At 44.0% G+C, this 15,442-nt stretch overlaps 1 protein-coding gene across 1 annotated transcript in view; it reads left to right on the top strand.

The window, feature by feature from the left end:
- The first annotated feature begins 7,828 nt into the window (after window positions 1-7,828).
- LOC124620050 overlaps window positions 7,829-15,442 on the top strand; it is a 359,651-nt gene continuing 352,037 nt past the window's right edge. The window contains exon 1 of the mRNA XM_047146717.1: window positions 7,829-8,601. Within this exon, the coding sequence (XP_047002673.1) occupies window positions 8,553-8,601 (49 nt within the window). The 5' untranslated portion in view covers window positions 7,829-8,552. The remainder of the gene's footprint in view (window positions 8,602-15,442) is intronic.

The following is a 15,442-nucleotide window of genomic DNA, read 5'->3' as shown; positions in this document are numbered from 1 at the left end:
CCTAGGTACCAGCTGCGTGCGCTCTCTTCAGTTCTAGTGAAAATGATGTCAGGAAACAGAAAGCGTTTTGTGTTCTACGTTTTGTGGATTGCGGGTCAATAACTGTTCACCGTGACTTTCGTACCAGTTAGGGTGTGGGTCCTCCTACAGTACAGAGCATTAGACGACGGCATGAACAATTCCGAGAAACAGGTTGTTTGTGTAACGGCAAATAGCCGCTCCGTCTCCGAGTGTCTGGCATAGACATCGAATGCATCCGCCGTAGTTTGACGAGGAGTCCGCAGAAATCCGTTCGCCGTGCAGCTCGACAGCTCAACATGCCCCTGATGTCGGTCTAGCGAGTGTCGCGTTGGCGTTTACACATGAAACCATACAAAATTCAGCTATTGCAAGCTTTTCATGACGGTGATATACAACAACGTGTGGAGTTCTGTAATTTCGTCATTGGCAAGATGGAGGATGACAGTTTTCTTCCAGGCTTAGTGTTTAGTAGCCAGGTAACATTCCATTTAAATGGAAAGGTGAACTCTCATAATGCGAAAATACGGGGTACGGAACAACCACATGATGCTGTACAACATGAGAGGGACTCTTCAAAATTTAGTGTGTTTTGTGTAGTTTCTCGGGAAAAGGTGTATGATTAATTTTTCGTTGCCGAAAACACTGATACAGGAAGCACATATCTCGATATGTTTGATAACTTTCTCTTCCCACAGTTGGAGACTAATTCGAACGACTTCATTTACCAAGAGGATGGGGCAATGCCACACTGGCATGTGGAAGTGCGGAAATTTTTAAATCAAAGGGTTACTGAATGATGGATCTGTAGCACTGAACCAAATGATTCAGCCCTACATTACTGGACTCCAAGGTCACCGGACCTGATCGTATGTGATTATTTCTTGTGGGGGTTTATAAAAAACTCTGCTTATGTGCCTCCGTTATCAACAACAATGAATGAACTGAGACAGCGCATAACAGCAGCTGTGGAGGTTGTAACTCAAGATATGCTCGCTGCGGTGTGGGAATAATTTGAATACCATATCCAGATATGCCATGCATCTCGAGGGGTGCGTATGAACACCTATGATCAGGTGTGGAAAAAAAAGTTTTGAATTTCTCGTTCACCAAGAAACAAAATTCATTACATATGCACGGTGATTCACGAAGATATGAAAATATTTAAATATGTTATTCTACAAGTAAAACTAAAGAAAAACGTTCATATAAACATGACTCCGCAAATGTTTGGTTACGGAGTTGCGGCTAATAAAAGATTCTGCCTGAAATTTAGCAACTTCGCTAATATGAAGCCATCGCAAAATTGTACGAGATTAAAGTAAAGCACGATTTCCATTTATTTTGTTGTTATTGGTCTGGTGAAACTAATAAAACATGTCCCAGCTGTGTATCTACAAAAATTTTCCAGAACATCCAGATAAGCAAGGATTATTTTGCAAGAAAATTTGATTACTATCCGTTAAGAATGTAGAAACGTTTATGTCGTTGTTGGCAGCCGTTAGTGAGTTGTTTCAGTCGTTTCGTAACCTTGAAACGAGGTAGTTTTCTGTATTGTTCAGTGAAAGAACATAATAACAACAGTGTCTTTAAGTGAAACCACATAGTAACTGTTGCAGTTTGTAAATTGTTTTTGAAAGAGGGATTCCTTTCAAATTTTACGACAAAGGAATACGCCGATAGCCGGCCGTCGTGGCCGAGCGGTTCAAGGCGCTACAGTCCGGAAACGCGTGACCGCTGCAGTCGCAGGTTCGAATCCTGCCTGGGGCATGGATGTGTGTGATGTCCTTAGGTTAGTTAGGTTTAAGTAGTTATGAGTTCTAGGGGACTGATGTCCTCAGAAGTTAAGTCCCATAGTGCTCAGAGCCATTTGTGCCAATACGCCGATATGGTGTTTTTTATGGCAAATGTGATGGTAATGCTACGGCTGCAGTTACCGAATATCGCGTACGTTATCCAACTGTGAGGATTCCAAATGCACGAACCATGAGCGGAGTATTTCGAATGTTACTGGAGGCAGGTTCTCTACCTAGCGTCTGGGGCATGTTTTATTAGATTCACCAGATCAATAACAACAAAACAAATGGCCGTCGTACTTTACTGTATTCTCATATAGTTCTGCGATAGCCGTATATTAGCGAAGTTGCTAAATTTCATGTAAAATCTTTTATTAAACGTAACTCCGTAACCAAACTTTTGTGGAACTGTGTTTATATGAACTTCTGTCTTTAGTTTTACTTGTAGAATAACATATTAAAATATCTGAATATCTTCGTGAACCATCTTGTATTTATTAGTTTCAGAAATATACACTACTGGCCATTGAAATTCCTACACCAAGAAGAAATACAGATGATAAATGGGTATTCATTTTACAAATATATTATACTAGAACTGACATGTGATTACATTTTCACGCATTTGGATGCATAGATCCTGAGAAATCAGTACCCAGAACAACTACCTCCGGCCGTAATAACGGCCTTGATACGCCTGGGCATTGAGTCAAACAGAGACTGGCGTATTGTGACGAGCCAGTTGCTCGGCCACCACTGACCAGATGTTTTCAATTGGTGAGAGATCTGGAGAATGTGCTGGCCAGGGCAGCGGTCGAACATTTTCTGTATGCAGAAAGGCCAATACAAGACCTGCAAATGCGGTCGTGCATTATCCTACTGAAATGTAGGGTTTCGCAGGGATCGAATGAAGGGTAGAGCCACGGGTCGTAACACATCTGAAATGTAACGTCCACTGTTCAAAGTATCGTCAGTGTGAACAAGAGGTGACCGAGACGTGTAACCAATGGCACCCCATACCATCACGCCGGGTGATACGTCAGTATGGCGATGACCAATACACGCTTCCAATGTGCGTTCACCGCGATGTCGCCAAACACGAATGCGACCATCATGATGCTGTAAACAGAACCTGGATTCATCCGAAAAAATGACGTTTTCCCATTCGTGCACCCAGGTTCGTCGATGAGTATACAATCGCAGGCTCTCCTGTTTGTGATGCAGCGTCAAGGGTAACCGCAGCCACGGTCTCCGAGCTGACAGTCCGTGCTGCTGCAAACGTCGTCGAACTGTTCGTGGAGATGGTCGTTGTCTTGCAAACGCCCCCATCTGTTGACTCAGGGATCGAGACGTGGCTGCACGATCCGTTACAGCCACGCGGATAAGACGCCTGCCATCTCGACTGCTAGTGATACGAGGCCGTTGGGATCCATCACGGCGTTCCGTATTACCCTCGTGAACCCACCTATTTCATATTCTGCTACCAGTCATTGGATCTCGACCAACGCGAGCAGCAATGTCGCGATACGATAAACCGCAACCGCGATAGGCTACAATCCGCAAACGTGATGGTACCCATTTCCCCTCCTTACGCGAGGCATCACAACAACGTTTCACCAGGCAACGCCGGTCAACTATTGTTTGTGTATGAGAAGTTGGTTGGAAACTTTCCTCATGTCAGCACGTTGAAGATGTCGCCATCCGCGCCAACCTTGTGTGAATGCTCTGAGAAGCTAATCATTTGCATATCACAGCATCTTCTTCCTGTCGGTTAAATTTCGCGTCTGTAGCACGTCATCTTCGTGGTGTAGCAGTTTTAATGGCCAGTAGTGTAGACGTCCGAAATCGGATGATTCTTTTTGATACGCCTTGTGTATCTGTTCAACAACAGCAAGCCCAGCAGTGTTCATATTACGTAACAAAATGAAGCCGAGCATCCTGTATATCAGTATAAAATAAGTTGCATATCAGAATGGACTACGAGCCTACAATTTACAACAAAGAGGAAGAATAAAAGATGAGTACAATGAAAACTGTTTATATAAGTTCTACCGTTGCTGCCTCTCCCTGCAGTGTGTCACTAACTCATCGTGCTAAGTGCCATGAAAATGTGACCAGCCTCCCGAATTATTAACTTACTTCAAAATTAATAAATCGAGTGTGGGGTGTGCATACCGGGGGGGAGTCATTTCAGATGTGGAAAGGGTCCTTCCGGATGCCATGAAGGATACAGGGTGCACCCATATGCAGGTGGTCGCCCATGTCGGCTCCAATGATGTGTGTCTCTATGGATCGGAGGAAATCCTCTCTGGCTTCCGGCGGCTATCTGATTTGGTGAAGACTGCCAGTCTCGCTAGTGGGATGAAAGCAGAGCTCACCATCTGCAGCATCGTCGACAGGACTGACTGCGGACCTTTGATACAGAGCCGAGTGGAGGGTCTGAATCAGAGGCTGAGACGGTTCTGCGACTGTGTGGGCTGCAGATTCCTCGACTTGCGCCATAGGGTGGTGGGGTTTCGGGTTCCGCTGGACAGTTCAGGAGTCCACTACACGCATCAGGCGGCTACACGGATAGCAGGGGTTGTGTGGCGTGGACTGGGCGGTTTTTTAGGTTAGATGGCCTCGGGCAAGTACAGGGCAACACCCTCAAAGAGTGCGGGGCAAAGTCAGGACATGCGGGGACCAAGCAGCAATCGGTATGGCCGTGCAGTTATAGGCGCTTCAGCTTGAAACCGAGTGACCGCTACGGTCGCAGGTTCGAATCCTGCCTCGGGCATGTATGTGTGTGATGTCCTTAGGTTAGTTACGTTTAACTAATTCTCAGTTCTAGGGGACTGATGACCTCAGATGTTGATTCCTAGTGCTCAGAGCCATTTGAACCATTTTTGAGCAATCGGTATTGTAATTGCAAACTGTCGAAGCTGCGTTGGTAAAGTACCGGAACTTCAAGCGCTGATAGAAAGCACCGAAGCTGAAATCGTTATAGGTACAGAAAACTGGCTGAAGCCAGAGATAAATTCTGCCGAAATTTTTACAAAGGCACAGACGGTGTTTAGAAAGGATAGGTTGCATGCAACCGGTGGTGTAGTGTTTGTCGGTGTTAGTAGTAGTTTATCCTGTAGTGAAGTAGAAGTGGATAGTTCCTGTGAATTATTATGGATGGAGGTTACACTCAAGAACCGAGCTAGGTTAATAATTAGCTCCTTTTACCGACCTCCCGACTCAGCAGCATTAGTGGCAGAACAACTGAGAGAAAATATGGAATACATTTCACATAAATTTTCTCAGCATGTTGTAGTCTTGGGTGGAGATTTGAATTTACCAGATATAGACTGGGACACTCAGATGTTTAGGACGGGTGGTAGGGACAGAGCATCGAGTGACATTATACCGAGTGCACTATCCGAAAATTACCTCGAGCAATTAAACAGAGAACCGAGTCGTGGATATAATATCTTGGACCTACTGATAACAAACAGACCCGAACTTTTCGAATCTGTTAGCGCAGAACAGGGAATCAGTGATCATAAGGCCGTTGCAGCATCCCTGAATATGGAAGTAAATAGGAATATAAAAAAAAGGGAGGAAGGTTTATCTATTTATCAAGAGTAATAGAAGGCAGATTCCAGACTACCTAACAGATCAAAACGAAAATTTCTATTCCGACACTGACAATGTTGAGTGCTTATGGAAAACGTTCACGGCAATCGTAAAATGCGTTTCAGACAGGTACGTGCCGAGTAAAACTGTGAGGGATGGGAAAACCCCACCGTGGTTCAACAACAGAGTTAGGAAACTACTGCGAAAGCAAAGAGAGCTTCACTCTAAGTTTAAACGCAGCCAAAACCTCTCAGACAAACTGAATCAAAACGATGTCAAAGTTAGCGTAAGGAGGGCTATGCGTGAAGCGTTCAGTGAATTCGAAAGTAAAATTCTATGTACCGACTTGACAGAAAATCCTAGGAAGTTCTGGTGGTTCGAAACAGCATATCCAGGCACTCTGGGATGATGATGGCATTGAAACAGAGGATGACTCAGGTAAAGCTGAAATACTAAATACCTTTTTCCAAAGCTGTTTCACAGAGGAAGACCGCGCTGCAGTTCCTTCTCTAAATCCTCGCACAAACGAAAAAATGGCTGACATCGAAATAAGTGTCCAAGGAATAGAAAGGCAACTGGAATCACTGAACAGAGGAAAGTCCACTGGACCTGACGGGATATCAATTCGATTCTACACAGAGTACGCGAAAGAACTTGCCCCCCTTCTAACAGCCGTGTACCGCAAGTCTCTAGAGGAACAGAAGGTTCCAAATGATTGGAAAAGAGCACAGGTAGTCCCAGTCTTCATGAAGGGTCATCGAGCAGATGCGCAAAACTATAGACCTATATCTCTGACGTCGATCTGTTGCAGAATTTTAGAACATGTTTCTGGCTCGAGTATCATGACGTTTCTGGAAACCCAGAATCTACTCTGTAGGAATCAACATGGATTCCGGAGACAGCGATCGTGTGAAACCCAACTCGCTTTATTTGTTCATGAGACCCAGAAAATAATAGATACAGGCTCCCAGGTAGATGCTATTTTCCTTGACTTCCGGAAGGCGTTCGATACAGTTCCGCACTGTCGCCTGATAAACAAAGTAAGAGCCTACGGAATATCAGACCAGCTGTGTGGCTGGATTGAAGAGTTTTTAGCAAACAGAACACAGCATGTTGTTCTCAATGGAGAGACGTCTACAGACGTTAAAGTAACCTCTGGCGTGCCGCAGGGGAGTGTTATGGGACCATTGCTCTTCACAATATATATAAATGACCTAGTAGATAGTGTCGGAAGTTCCATGCGGCTTTTCGCGGATGATGCTGTAGTATACAGAGAAGTTGCAGCATTAGAAAATTGTAGCGATGTGCAGGAAGATCTGCAGCGGATAGGCACTTGGTGCAGGGAGTGGCAACTGACCCTTAACATAGACAAATGTAATGTATTGCGAATACATAGAAAGAAGGATCCTTTATTGTATGATTATATGATAGCGGAACAAATACTGGTAGCAGTTACTTCTGTAAAATATCTGGGAGTATGCGTGCGGAACGATTTGAAGTGGAATGATCATATAAAATTAATTGTTGGTAAGGCGGGTACCAGGTAGAGAATCATTGGGAGACTCCTTAGAAAATGTAGTCCATCAACAAAGGAGGTGGCTTACAAAACACTCGTTCGACCTATACTTGAGTATGGCTCATCAGTGTGGGATCCGTACCAGATCGGGTTGACGGAGGAGATAGAGGAGATCCAAAGAAGAGCGGCGCGTTTCGTCACAGGGTTGTTTGGTAAGCGTGATAGCCTTACGGAGATGTTTAGCAAACTCAAGTGGCAGACTCTGCAAGAGAGGCGCTCTGCATCGCGGTGTAGCTTGCTGTCCAGGTTTCGAGAGGGTGAGTTTCTGGGTGAGGTATCGAATACATTGCTTCCCCCTACTTACACCTCCCGAGGAGACCACGAATGTAAAATTAGAGAGATTAGAGCGCGCACGGAGGCTTTCCGGCAGTCGTTCTTCCCGCGAACCATACGCGACTGGAACAGGAAAGAGAGGTAGTGACAGTGGCACGTAAAGTGCCCTCCGCCACACACCGTTGGGTGGCTTGCGGAGTATAAATATAGATGTAGATGTAGAGGGTGGTGACAGTGAATGTGTATCGTAAATTGTAATGTGAGTGTGTGTGTGTGTCAGAGGGTGCAGGGAAGCGTTCCCCGCTCGGAAAGCGATAGATAAGTATCGACCGCTGGCGAAGCTCTCCCCTAGTTGCCCGCCGCGTGCGGACAGTGGGGCTGTGTGGCGCCTGGAGCCTCGGCTTCCCGGCGAACTCGCGGGGCGCAAGCGCGCCGCCCGGCCGCGCAGGCTGTGGCCGCCGCGCCGACAGACGCCGACGACGACGCCGACGCCGACGCCACAGCAGTCAGCGCCGCTGCTCCTCCTCTGCCGGCCGGCAGTCGCGCCCGGGCACACGTGGCGTCGCTGCGGCCACGCCGGCGCGCCTCCGTTCGCACTCGCACCGGGCAACGTTACTTCTCACACAGTAGTACCTCGCACTCTACAGCTAACCACGAACGACAGTATTAGACTCTTGTTCTGCACAGTGTTATTCTTACCCTTAACCTATCATCTCTGAACTGTCACTCACGGAAGTCTTTCAGATTATGCGGCTCCAAATTTCGGCGAGTGTCACTCTGAGATCGGATAAGTAAATGATCCGCGTACCTCGCCCATAGTTTGTTCAGAATAGACGTCTCTCTTGCAATTTTCTTCTATTACTTACCGATTCGTTACAAATTTCATTCTCACCTGATGCCGAAGACGACTTCTTGCTCTCGGTACGTATAAGACGTATTCCCTTGCCTTTCGCTACATCTGTCGATACACTTGCGCCAGCGACGCGGCAGAGGAAGATAGTTTCGCTCTCGGGACGAGCAGTCGACCTTGCGAACCCTTGGCACTGCTCCAGTCCCAGAAGTGTCAGTCTTGACGAACTGATAAAGCGGCTGCAGTCACGTGCGAAGGAGTCGGCATCGCTTAAGAGGGAATTATCTCGTACAGATATTGCTACTACTATAACAGTCGCGGATTGTTTGTGGTCGGGACAGACTTCTGCCTGCTGACATGTTACACAAGCACGCCATATATAGCGCCGCCTAGACTGCTGCCTACCTACCAGTCACACGACGTCTGACGGTTTCTGCAGATGGCCTCCTACCACCAGTTCCTGGGATTCGCGCTGCTCGCCTTGGCAGGTGAGTACGTTGTTGGATTCGCTAGTAACGCTTTTTCCGTACAATTAATACATTAGATGACGTTTTTATTATGACGAGGCACAGAGATGTGAAGTCGTCTAAATGATATTGCTTTCGCCATTCGTTCTGGATACACTATTACAATTTTATCTGTGTAGCACCGCGCGGGATTAGCCGAGTGGTCTGCGGCGCTGCAGTCATGGACTGTGCGGCTGGTTCCAGCGGAGGTTCGAGTCCTCCCTCGGGAATGGGTGTGTGTTTGTTCTTAGGATAATTTAGGTTAATTAGTGTGTAAGCTCAGGGACTGATGACCTTGGCAGTTAAGTCCCATAAGATTTCACACACATTTGAACATTTTGTCTGTGTAGCCATTGTTCTTGAAAAGTAATGCTTCTTGCAAGACACCTAATTTCGAAATGACAGTAGTCAATCACTTCTCAACTACTACAAGCCGAAATTATAATAGTGTATTCTGAAGGAAATAGCAACAATCAAATTGCGAAAGAATTATTATTTAGTCAATCATTCTTCCAGCCTAGTCTCATTGCTGTGAATGTAGTGTAAATCCGAATCTTAGCAACAAAATTTGAGAGGCTTATTACAGCCGAGATATTCGTCAAGACAGAACAGGAACTGTACGGTTGTTTAAAACAGTTATTTATTCTTCAGTCTCAGTTGCAGTAATCTCTCGTGCAGTTCTTATACTGCCACAACTTCATCGACCTAAAAATGATCCAGAGAGACCGAAGAGTGCCGTGTACCTAAAAATGTGCAACTGAAAGTGAAGAATAATGAGAATTGTTTAAAATGTCAGACGCTGTTAACCAACAGTTTCTATTTTGGCATCAGCGCTCATTAGTCTCAAGGTGCTTGACTTTTGAAAACCTCAGCTGTAAAGTTTCAATAAATTCTCATAAAGAGATATTTCAAGTATATCCACTGTGATTATTTTATTCACATAAGTCATTGTTTTTAAATATTACTAGAGTAACGACATATTTTTAAAATAGTTGATTCCAGCCTAAATTTTATTATTAAAAATACCTCAGTGGTTATGGAACGTTGGTAATTTGCAAACTGAGTGCACTTATCAGTTACCATCGTTAACAATTGCTATTTGCTGGCGAGTTAACGAACAATACTGTGAAAGCTCTCAAAAATACAAATTAGAAGGTCCGAATTATTTCCGTTATGATGCTAAAATTTGCATTACCAGTTTGTGAAGTAATGAAATACAACCTCAAACATTAACCTATGATTGGGCACAATATAAAATTAATTTTAGTGTCGTCTTAGTACAGTACGTAAAGAATGTTAATGATACCCCTTAACATTTTTGTCATCACGTAAATTCACGTATAGAGTGGTGAGGGACACAACATTGTTTACTAGCTTAATGAATTATCCTCATTTACTTGTTTTGTCAACATCTGAAACGCGCTTGGGTTCAGCAAAATGATCAGGATCTTTACCTTCGCAGTTATCCACATCAGCTTCACATTTGTAAAAATTGTTTCTGAATAGCATTTGCTCCATGAATATCGGATGTGTTGGTAGCACTAACAGCCATGTTTTGGCACTTACCGCTGTTTACGTGCATATATTGTGACAAAGTTGACATTAGTGAGAGTCTGAAAATAGTGGCAGAGCTGACATTTTTCGGTTTATCGTAAAGCAAGCAATATAAGTAAACCACGACACATACCATGTTTTCAATGCAATAAACCTGTTTTTCATAGTGGTGCCCTAAGCAGTCCTCTTCACATGGACGGGGGGCTGGTAACGTCATGGGGGGGAGGGGGGGGGGGGGAATTCCATGTCTCATTACATTGAGGACCGCGAAATGAAGAATGTGCCGTGCCAGACTTTTGCCTCGTGGAGTGGTACATGGTCAATGAGATGCAGCATCGTTTCTTATAACACAAGCAGATCTGACGAGCCGCCATATTGAATTAAATTAAACAACGTGTTTATTGGGTTTTCTTTATCATAGAGTACGTGATATGAATATAAGCTGTTTCCAAGCGTCTGCAAAGTGAGTATTTTTTGAAAACGTGTCATTTTGACTGCGATTTGTTGTAGTAAAGCTACATGAAACTACATATCGGTAGATAATGGCTTTCTGTATTCGATGTTTTAGTGTTCTAGCTTGTGTGCTATGAAAGTACACCATTTGAATGCTTCGGTACCATCGTGATCTATCGAAAAATCGTTTTGATGCAATTTGTCGCAATTAAATATCAGTTAATGACAGTTGTAGAAACAGTCTTTACGCTGAAACTTCCTGGCAGATTAAAACTGTGTGCCAGACTGAGACTCGAACTCGGGACCTTTGCCTTCCGCGGGCAACTGCTCTACCATCTGAGCTACCGCAGTACGACTCACGCCCGGTACTCACAGCTTTACTTCTGCCAGTATCTCGTCTCCTACCTTCCAAACTTTACAGAAGCTCTCCTGCGAACCTTGCAGAACTAGCACTCCCGGAAGAAAGGATATTGCGGAGACATGGCTTAGCCACGGCCTGGAGGATGTTTCCAGAATGAGATTTTCACTCGGCAGCGGAGTATGCGCTGATATGAAACTTCCTGGCAGATTAAACCTGTGTGCCGGACCGAGACTCTAGCTCGGGACAAGTAGTGCACTTGCCCGCGAAAGGCAAAGGTCTCGAGTTCGAGTCTCGGTCCGGCACACAGTTTTAATCTGCCAGGAAGTTTCATATCAGCGCACAGTCCGCTGCAGAGTGAAAATCTCATTCTGGAGTCTTTACGCTGTCTACACCACACGAGAAGGTCTCTAGTTGTGATGTATCTGTAGATAAGTTGATGGCGTCTTAAGCTGAAAATAAGAAAGTAGTTAGTTCGCGTTCACCTCCTTCGGCTTTTTCTTTTAATTTTCAGGGTCTTTCTTATTCATTTAATAGAAATAGAATGTCAAAAGTCAATGTTATTTGTTATAAATATTGTAACTCGTGCTATTCTTGTTGCAGTCCGCCTCCGTAACGAAACGGTAGCGTTACCGCTTACCACCCAGGGGACCTGAGTTCGATTCCCGACAGGGGACTGGGTGTTGTGTGATCATCATCATTGACTCGCAACTCGCCGAAGTGGCGTCAACTAAAAAGGACTTGCAATATGGCGGCCGAATTCCCCCGAATGGGGCCTCCCGGCCAACAACGCCATACGATTATTTCTTTTTTTTTTTCCTTGTTGCAAAGGCCAACGGCTGGAATGTTTCCCCAGTGGCCAGAGGTGTATACGTAACTACTTCCCTACGTCTGGAACCAAACAAAAGTTACACACTGGAAGCTATACGTAAAATGGAGGAGGCAGGAAAGGAAATCATGATACTGATGTCAGCTGCATTGGGACATTACTTGGAATCAGTGGCTACTAGTGAAAATGTGTACCAGACTAGGATGCAAAGCTGGGACCTCCTGTTTGCTAGGCAGGTGGGTTAACCACGGCGCCATCCGTGACACAGCGCTATCGGAACTGCGCGGGTTATCTCGGGACGCCTCAGCGCCTCAGCGCCATCTAATCGCAGTCCCTCTTCTTTTCCTGCATGCTCGCTACTCTGAGATTCCAAAAGGAGGTTGGACGTACTTGTGCATCCGCACTGAAGAACGTGGATCCATTCCTCATGTAGGGGACTCAGCTATATGAATGTGTGGTGTCTGTTCTTTCGGACATGTATACACCGGAAGTTTCTGCACTTATGAAACTTTACGTGAAATGTATATACGTCTGAGTTTTTCATTAGCTCATGTCTGCATCTTATCGGTAAATTTCTTTTTCAGTTATGGTGTGCAGCTTCGAAAAAACTTTCTGCTCCATTCAAGTGAAGCTACGAAACGAATCTCGATCTTGAAATCTATGTAATGAAGAACGCTATTTCAGAGTGCTGGTAGTCAATTCAGCACCGAGAATACGGATGTTATGCATGCGAAAACTGACATTAGACTTTATACCTTAACTCCATTCAATTTAAAACCGAAAAGTGATGAAAATTCGTTTGAGTTAGGAGGGACGTTGATGAAAAACACACGCTATTTCAAAAATGCACCAAATCCACAGTTTTGGGGATATGGCAATGAAATTTTGTACCACGCTTTACATGAAAGTGACACATTTACATATAAAATTCTTTGATTATGTATATTCAACTATTTTTGAATGAAATATGAAGTTTTATTTTCAAAAAATAATGTACGTTCCTTTTTCTCAGAAAGTATTCAAGAGATTTCTACAAAACTTTCTCTGCTTCATCTCTTTATATGCTGTAAGCTTCCCTCATGAGGGTTTTGGAATAGGTCAAATAGGAAAATTTTCATAATTTTTAATTATAATTCCACAAGTACTATTTTAAATTCATGCAAAATTCCAAGCACTTTGCCACATATCTCAGCTTGCAATCAGAATTTCAAAATTTGCTCTTGAGAAGAAGTTTATTAGGTTTACAGAAATATGTGTACAAAATTTCATAATTGTAGGATGCATAGCATCTGAGGAAAAGGTACATAAACTTCAAAAAACTAACTTTTCAGGAAACCTAATTTAAAGTTCAGCCTAACTTTTTCCTTATGTCACTTCTTCAGAAGGCACCACATTTGTACTCTGGGTCGTCTTTCCCTTCAACGCTTCTCTTCTGGTTTCTTGTTGCCTGTCTTCTTTCCTTTACCAGGTCTTCAACTGACTTTTCAGCTACAGAGACGCGACGTAAATCTATGTTTCTCAGTATGTCTTGAGTGAAATTTCCTGTCTTGAAGCCCATTCTTTCTAATACATTCATCCTCCCGACGTTCCCGTCATTAAGTGCAATAACTGCATCATAAGTTGCAATTCTTTCAACTGTAGCAGATGCAAATGTGTTTTTAGGGCATTGTTTCCATATTAGTGAATTTAGAGACTCATTTGGATTTTGGGTTTTGCCGTCAATACACTTTTTGAGAAGTGCAGGATCGGCCAAAGATGACCAATAAAACCAAAGAGTATGTATCAAGGCCTTCTAGATGTATCCCGCACACGTTTGGCTGAAAGTAATACACATAATCGTTGTTCACTGAGCTGGTATTGAAGTGCTGCTTAGAAACGTGGTCGTCGCAGGGAGGCCGCTTCACACTTTTAATTAATTTATAGGCACTTTGGATGCGATTTCAACATTGAAACTTTGGGAACTTATTGTCCATGAGTTGTATTAACAAATAAAAAATAAATCCAAAATTGACATTTTTGGTCCATTTCATCAACATCTCCCCTTAACGAATAACTTGTGCTATGTATCACAGATCGTTGGACAGCGTTATGTACTGTTTCTCTGTCAGAAATTCGCTTTTCCAGCCATCGACGAGTCCAGAATCTTCATCACAACTTTCTCCGCTCTTCTTCGACAATTGCTAACAGAGTTAACGCAGCTGTTTTACGCACGTCCGATTTCGTAAGGAAACTGTGTGGTCTGCGAGCCAAATAAAACCGACAACGTCTGCCTGAGAGCGCTCAGGGAGCAAATCTCGTTAAGCAGCTCGTACCGTGTGTCGACGGCCCTCTCTCTCGTGAGGCCGGATGTCGTGTCAGCATTCACGCCGCATTAGTTCCCTCGTTCCGTGTGAGGGCGGCTTAACTGTCGAGTCGAGATCTTCATTTATCTTTGTATCTCTGTTGCACAGAAAATACGTGCGTAACACTGCAAATGCCGACGGTTGTGTAGTATGTCTTGTTCGCAAAGAAAGTTCATCTACATCTACATCATACTCCGCAAGCCACCTAATGGTGTGTGGCGGAGGGTACTTTCGGTACCACTATCTGATCCCTCCAACCCTGCTCGACTCGGGAATACGAGATGCGACAGTAAAGTAATGAGACTGATGTGAAAAAAAAAAATGTTGCTTACCATTTTAGTCAAGATTAGTGTAGGCTCCTTCAAAAGAGTTCCCTTCTGATTGCACATTTTCCAGCGATCCTATCATTGATTGTAAAATTTCTGGAACTCATCTTCTGTAATATCCTCCAAGACCCTCGTCACAGCTTTTTGGACGTGTTGTTTGAAAATGGTGTTCCCCGACCGCCGTTTTGACTCTTGGAAATAGAAAAAAGTGGCACGGAGCGGTATCTGGTGAATAAGGTGGCTGTGGTAGTATTGAAATTTATTTTGAGGTTAAAAATTGCTGTACTGACAGAGCAGTATGGGATGGTGCATTATCGTGATGCAGAATCCAATTATCAGCAACGTTGGCACGGACACGAAATCGCTTTTACGAAGTCTTTCTAAAATTTCTTTGTAGTAATATTGATTAACTGTTTGTCCAGGAGGCACCCACTTTTTATGAAGATTTCCCTTGGAATCAAAGAGGCACACAAGCAGGCATTTCACTTTTGACTTTGACATGCGAGCTTTGTTAGGTCTGGGTGATCCATTTGAGCACCATTGCGAACTTTCGCGTTTTGTCTCTTGATCGTACTGAAAAAACCAACTTTCATCACCAATGATAACACGACTCAACAATTCTGGATTGATTTCCGTTTGCTCTAACAGATCGGCTACCACATTTCTCCGTGTTTCTCCGTGTTGTGATGTGAAATTTTTGGGAACCATTTTTGCACAAATCTTTCTCATACCAAGATCTTCAGTTATTATTAGACGAACCGTTTCTCGATTGATGTTCAGTTCTTCTGCAGTCATTCTCACGGATAATCTTCGATCAGTCGTAGGAGTTCACGCACCCTGGTCAAGTTTGCATCCGTCCATGAGGTTGATGGTTGTTCACTGCGGTCTTCATCTTCAACATTCGTTCTGCCTTCACTAAACATTTTATGCCAATGAAAAACTTGAAGTCTTGACATAACCT

The sequence above is a fragment of the Schistocerca americana genome, chromosome 6, assembly GCF_021461395.2.
Source record: "Schistocerca americana isolate TAMUIC-IGC-003095 chromosome 6, iqSchAmer2.1, whole genome shotgun sequence".
Lineage (NCBI taxonomy): Eukaryota > Metazoa > Arthropoda > Insecta > Orthoptera > Acrididae > Schistocerca > Schistocerca americana.
Note: the sequence above shows the minus strand (reverse complement) of the source record. Positions and strands in the feature narration are given on the sequence as shown.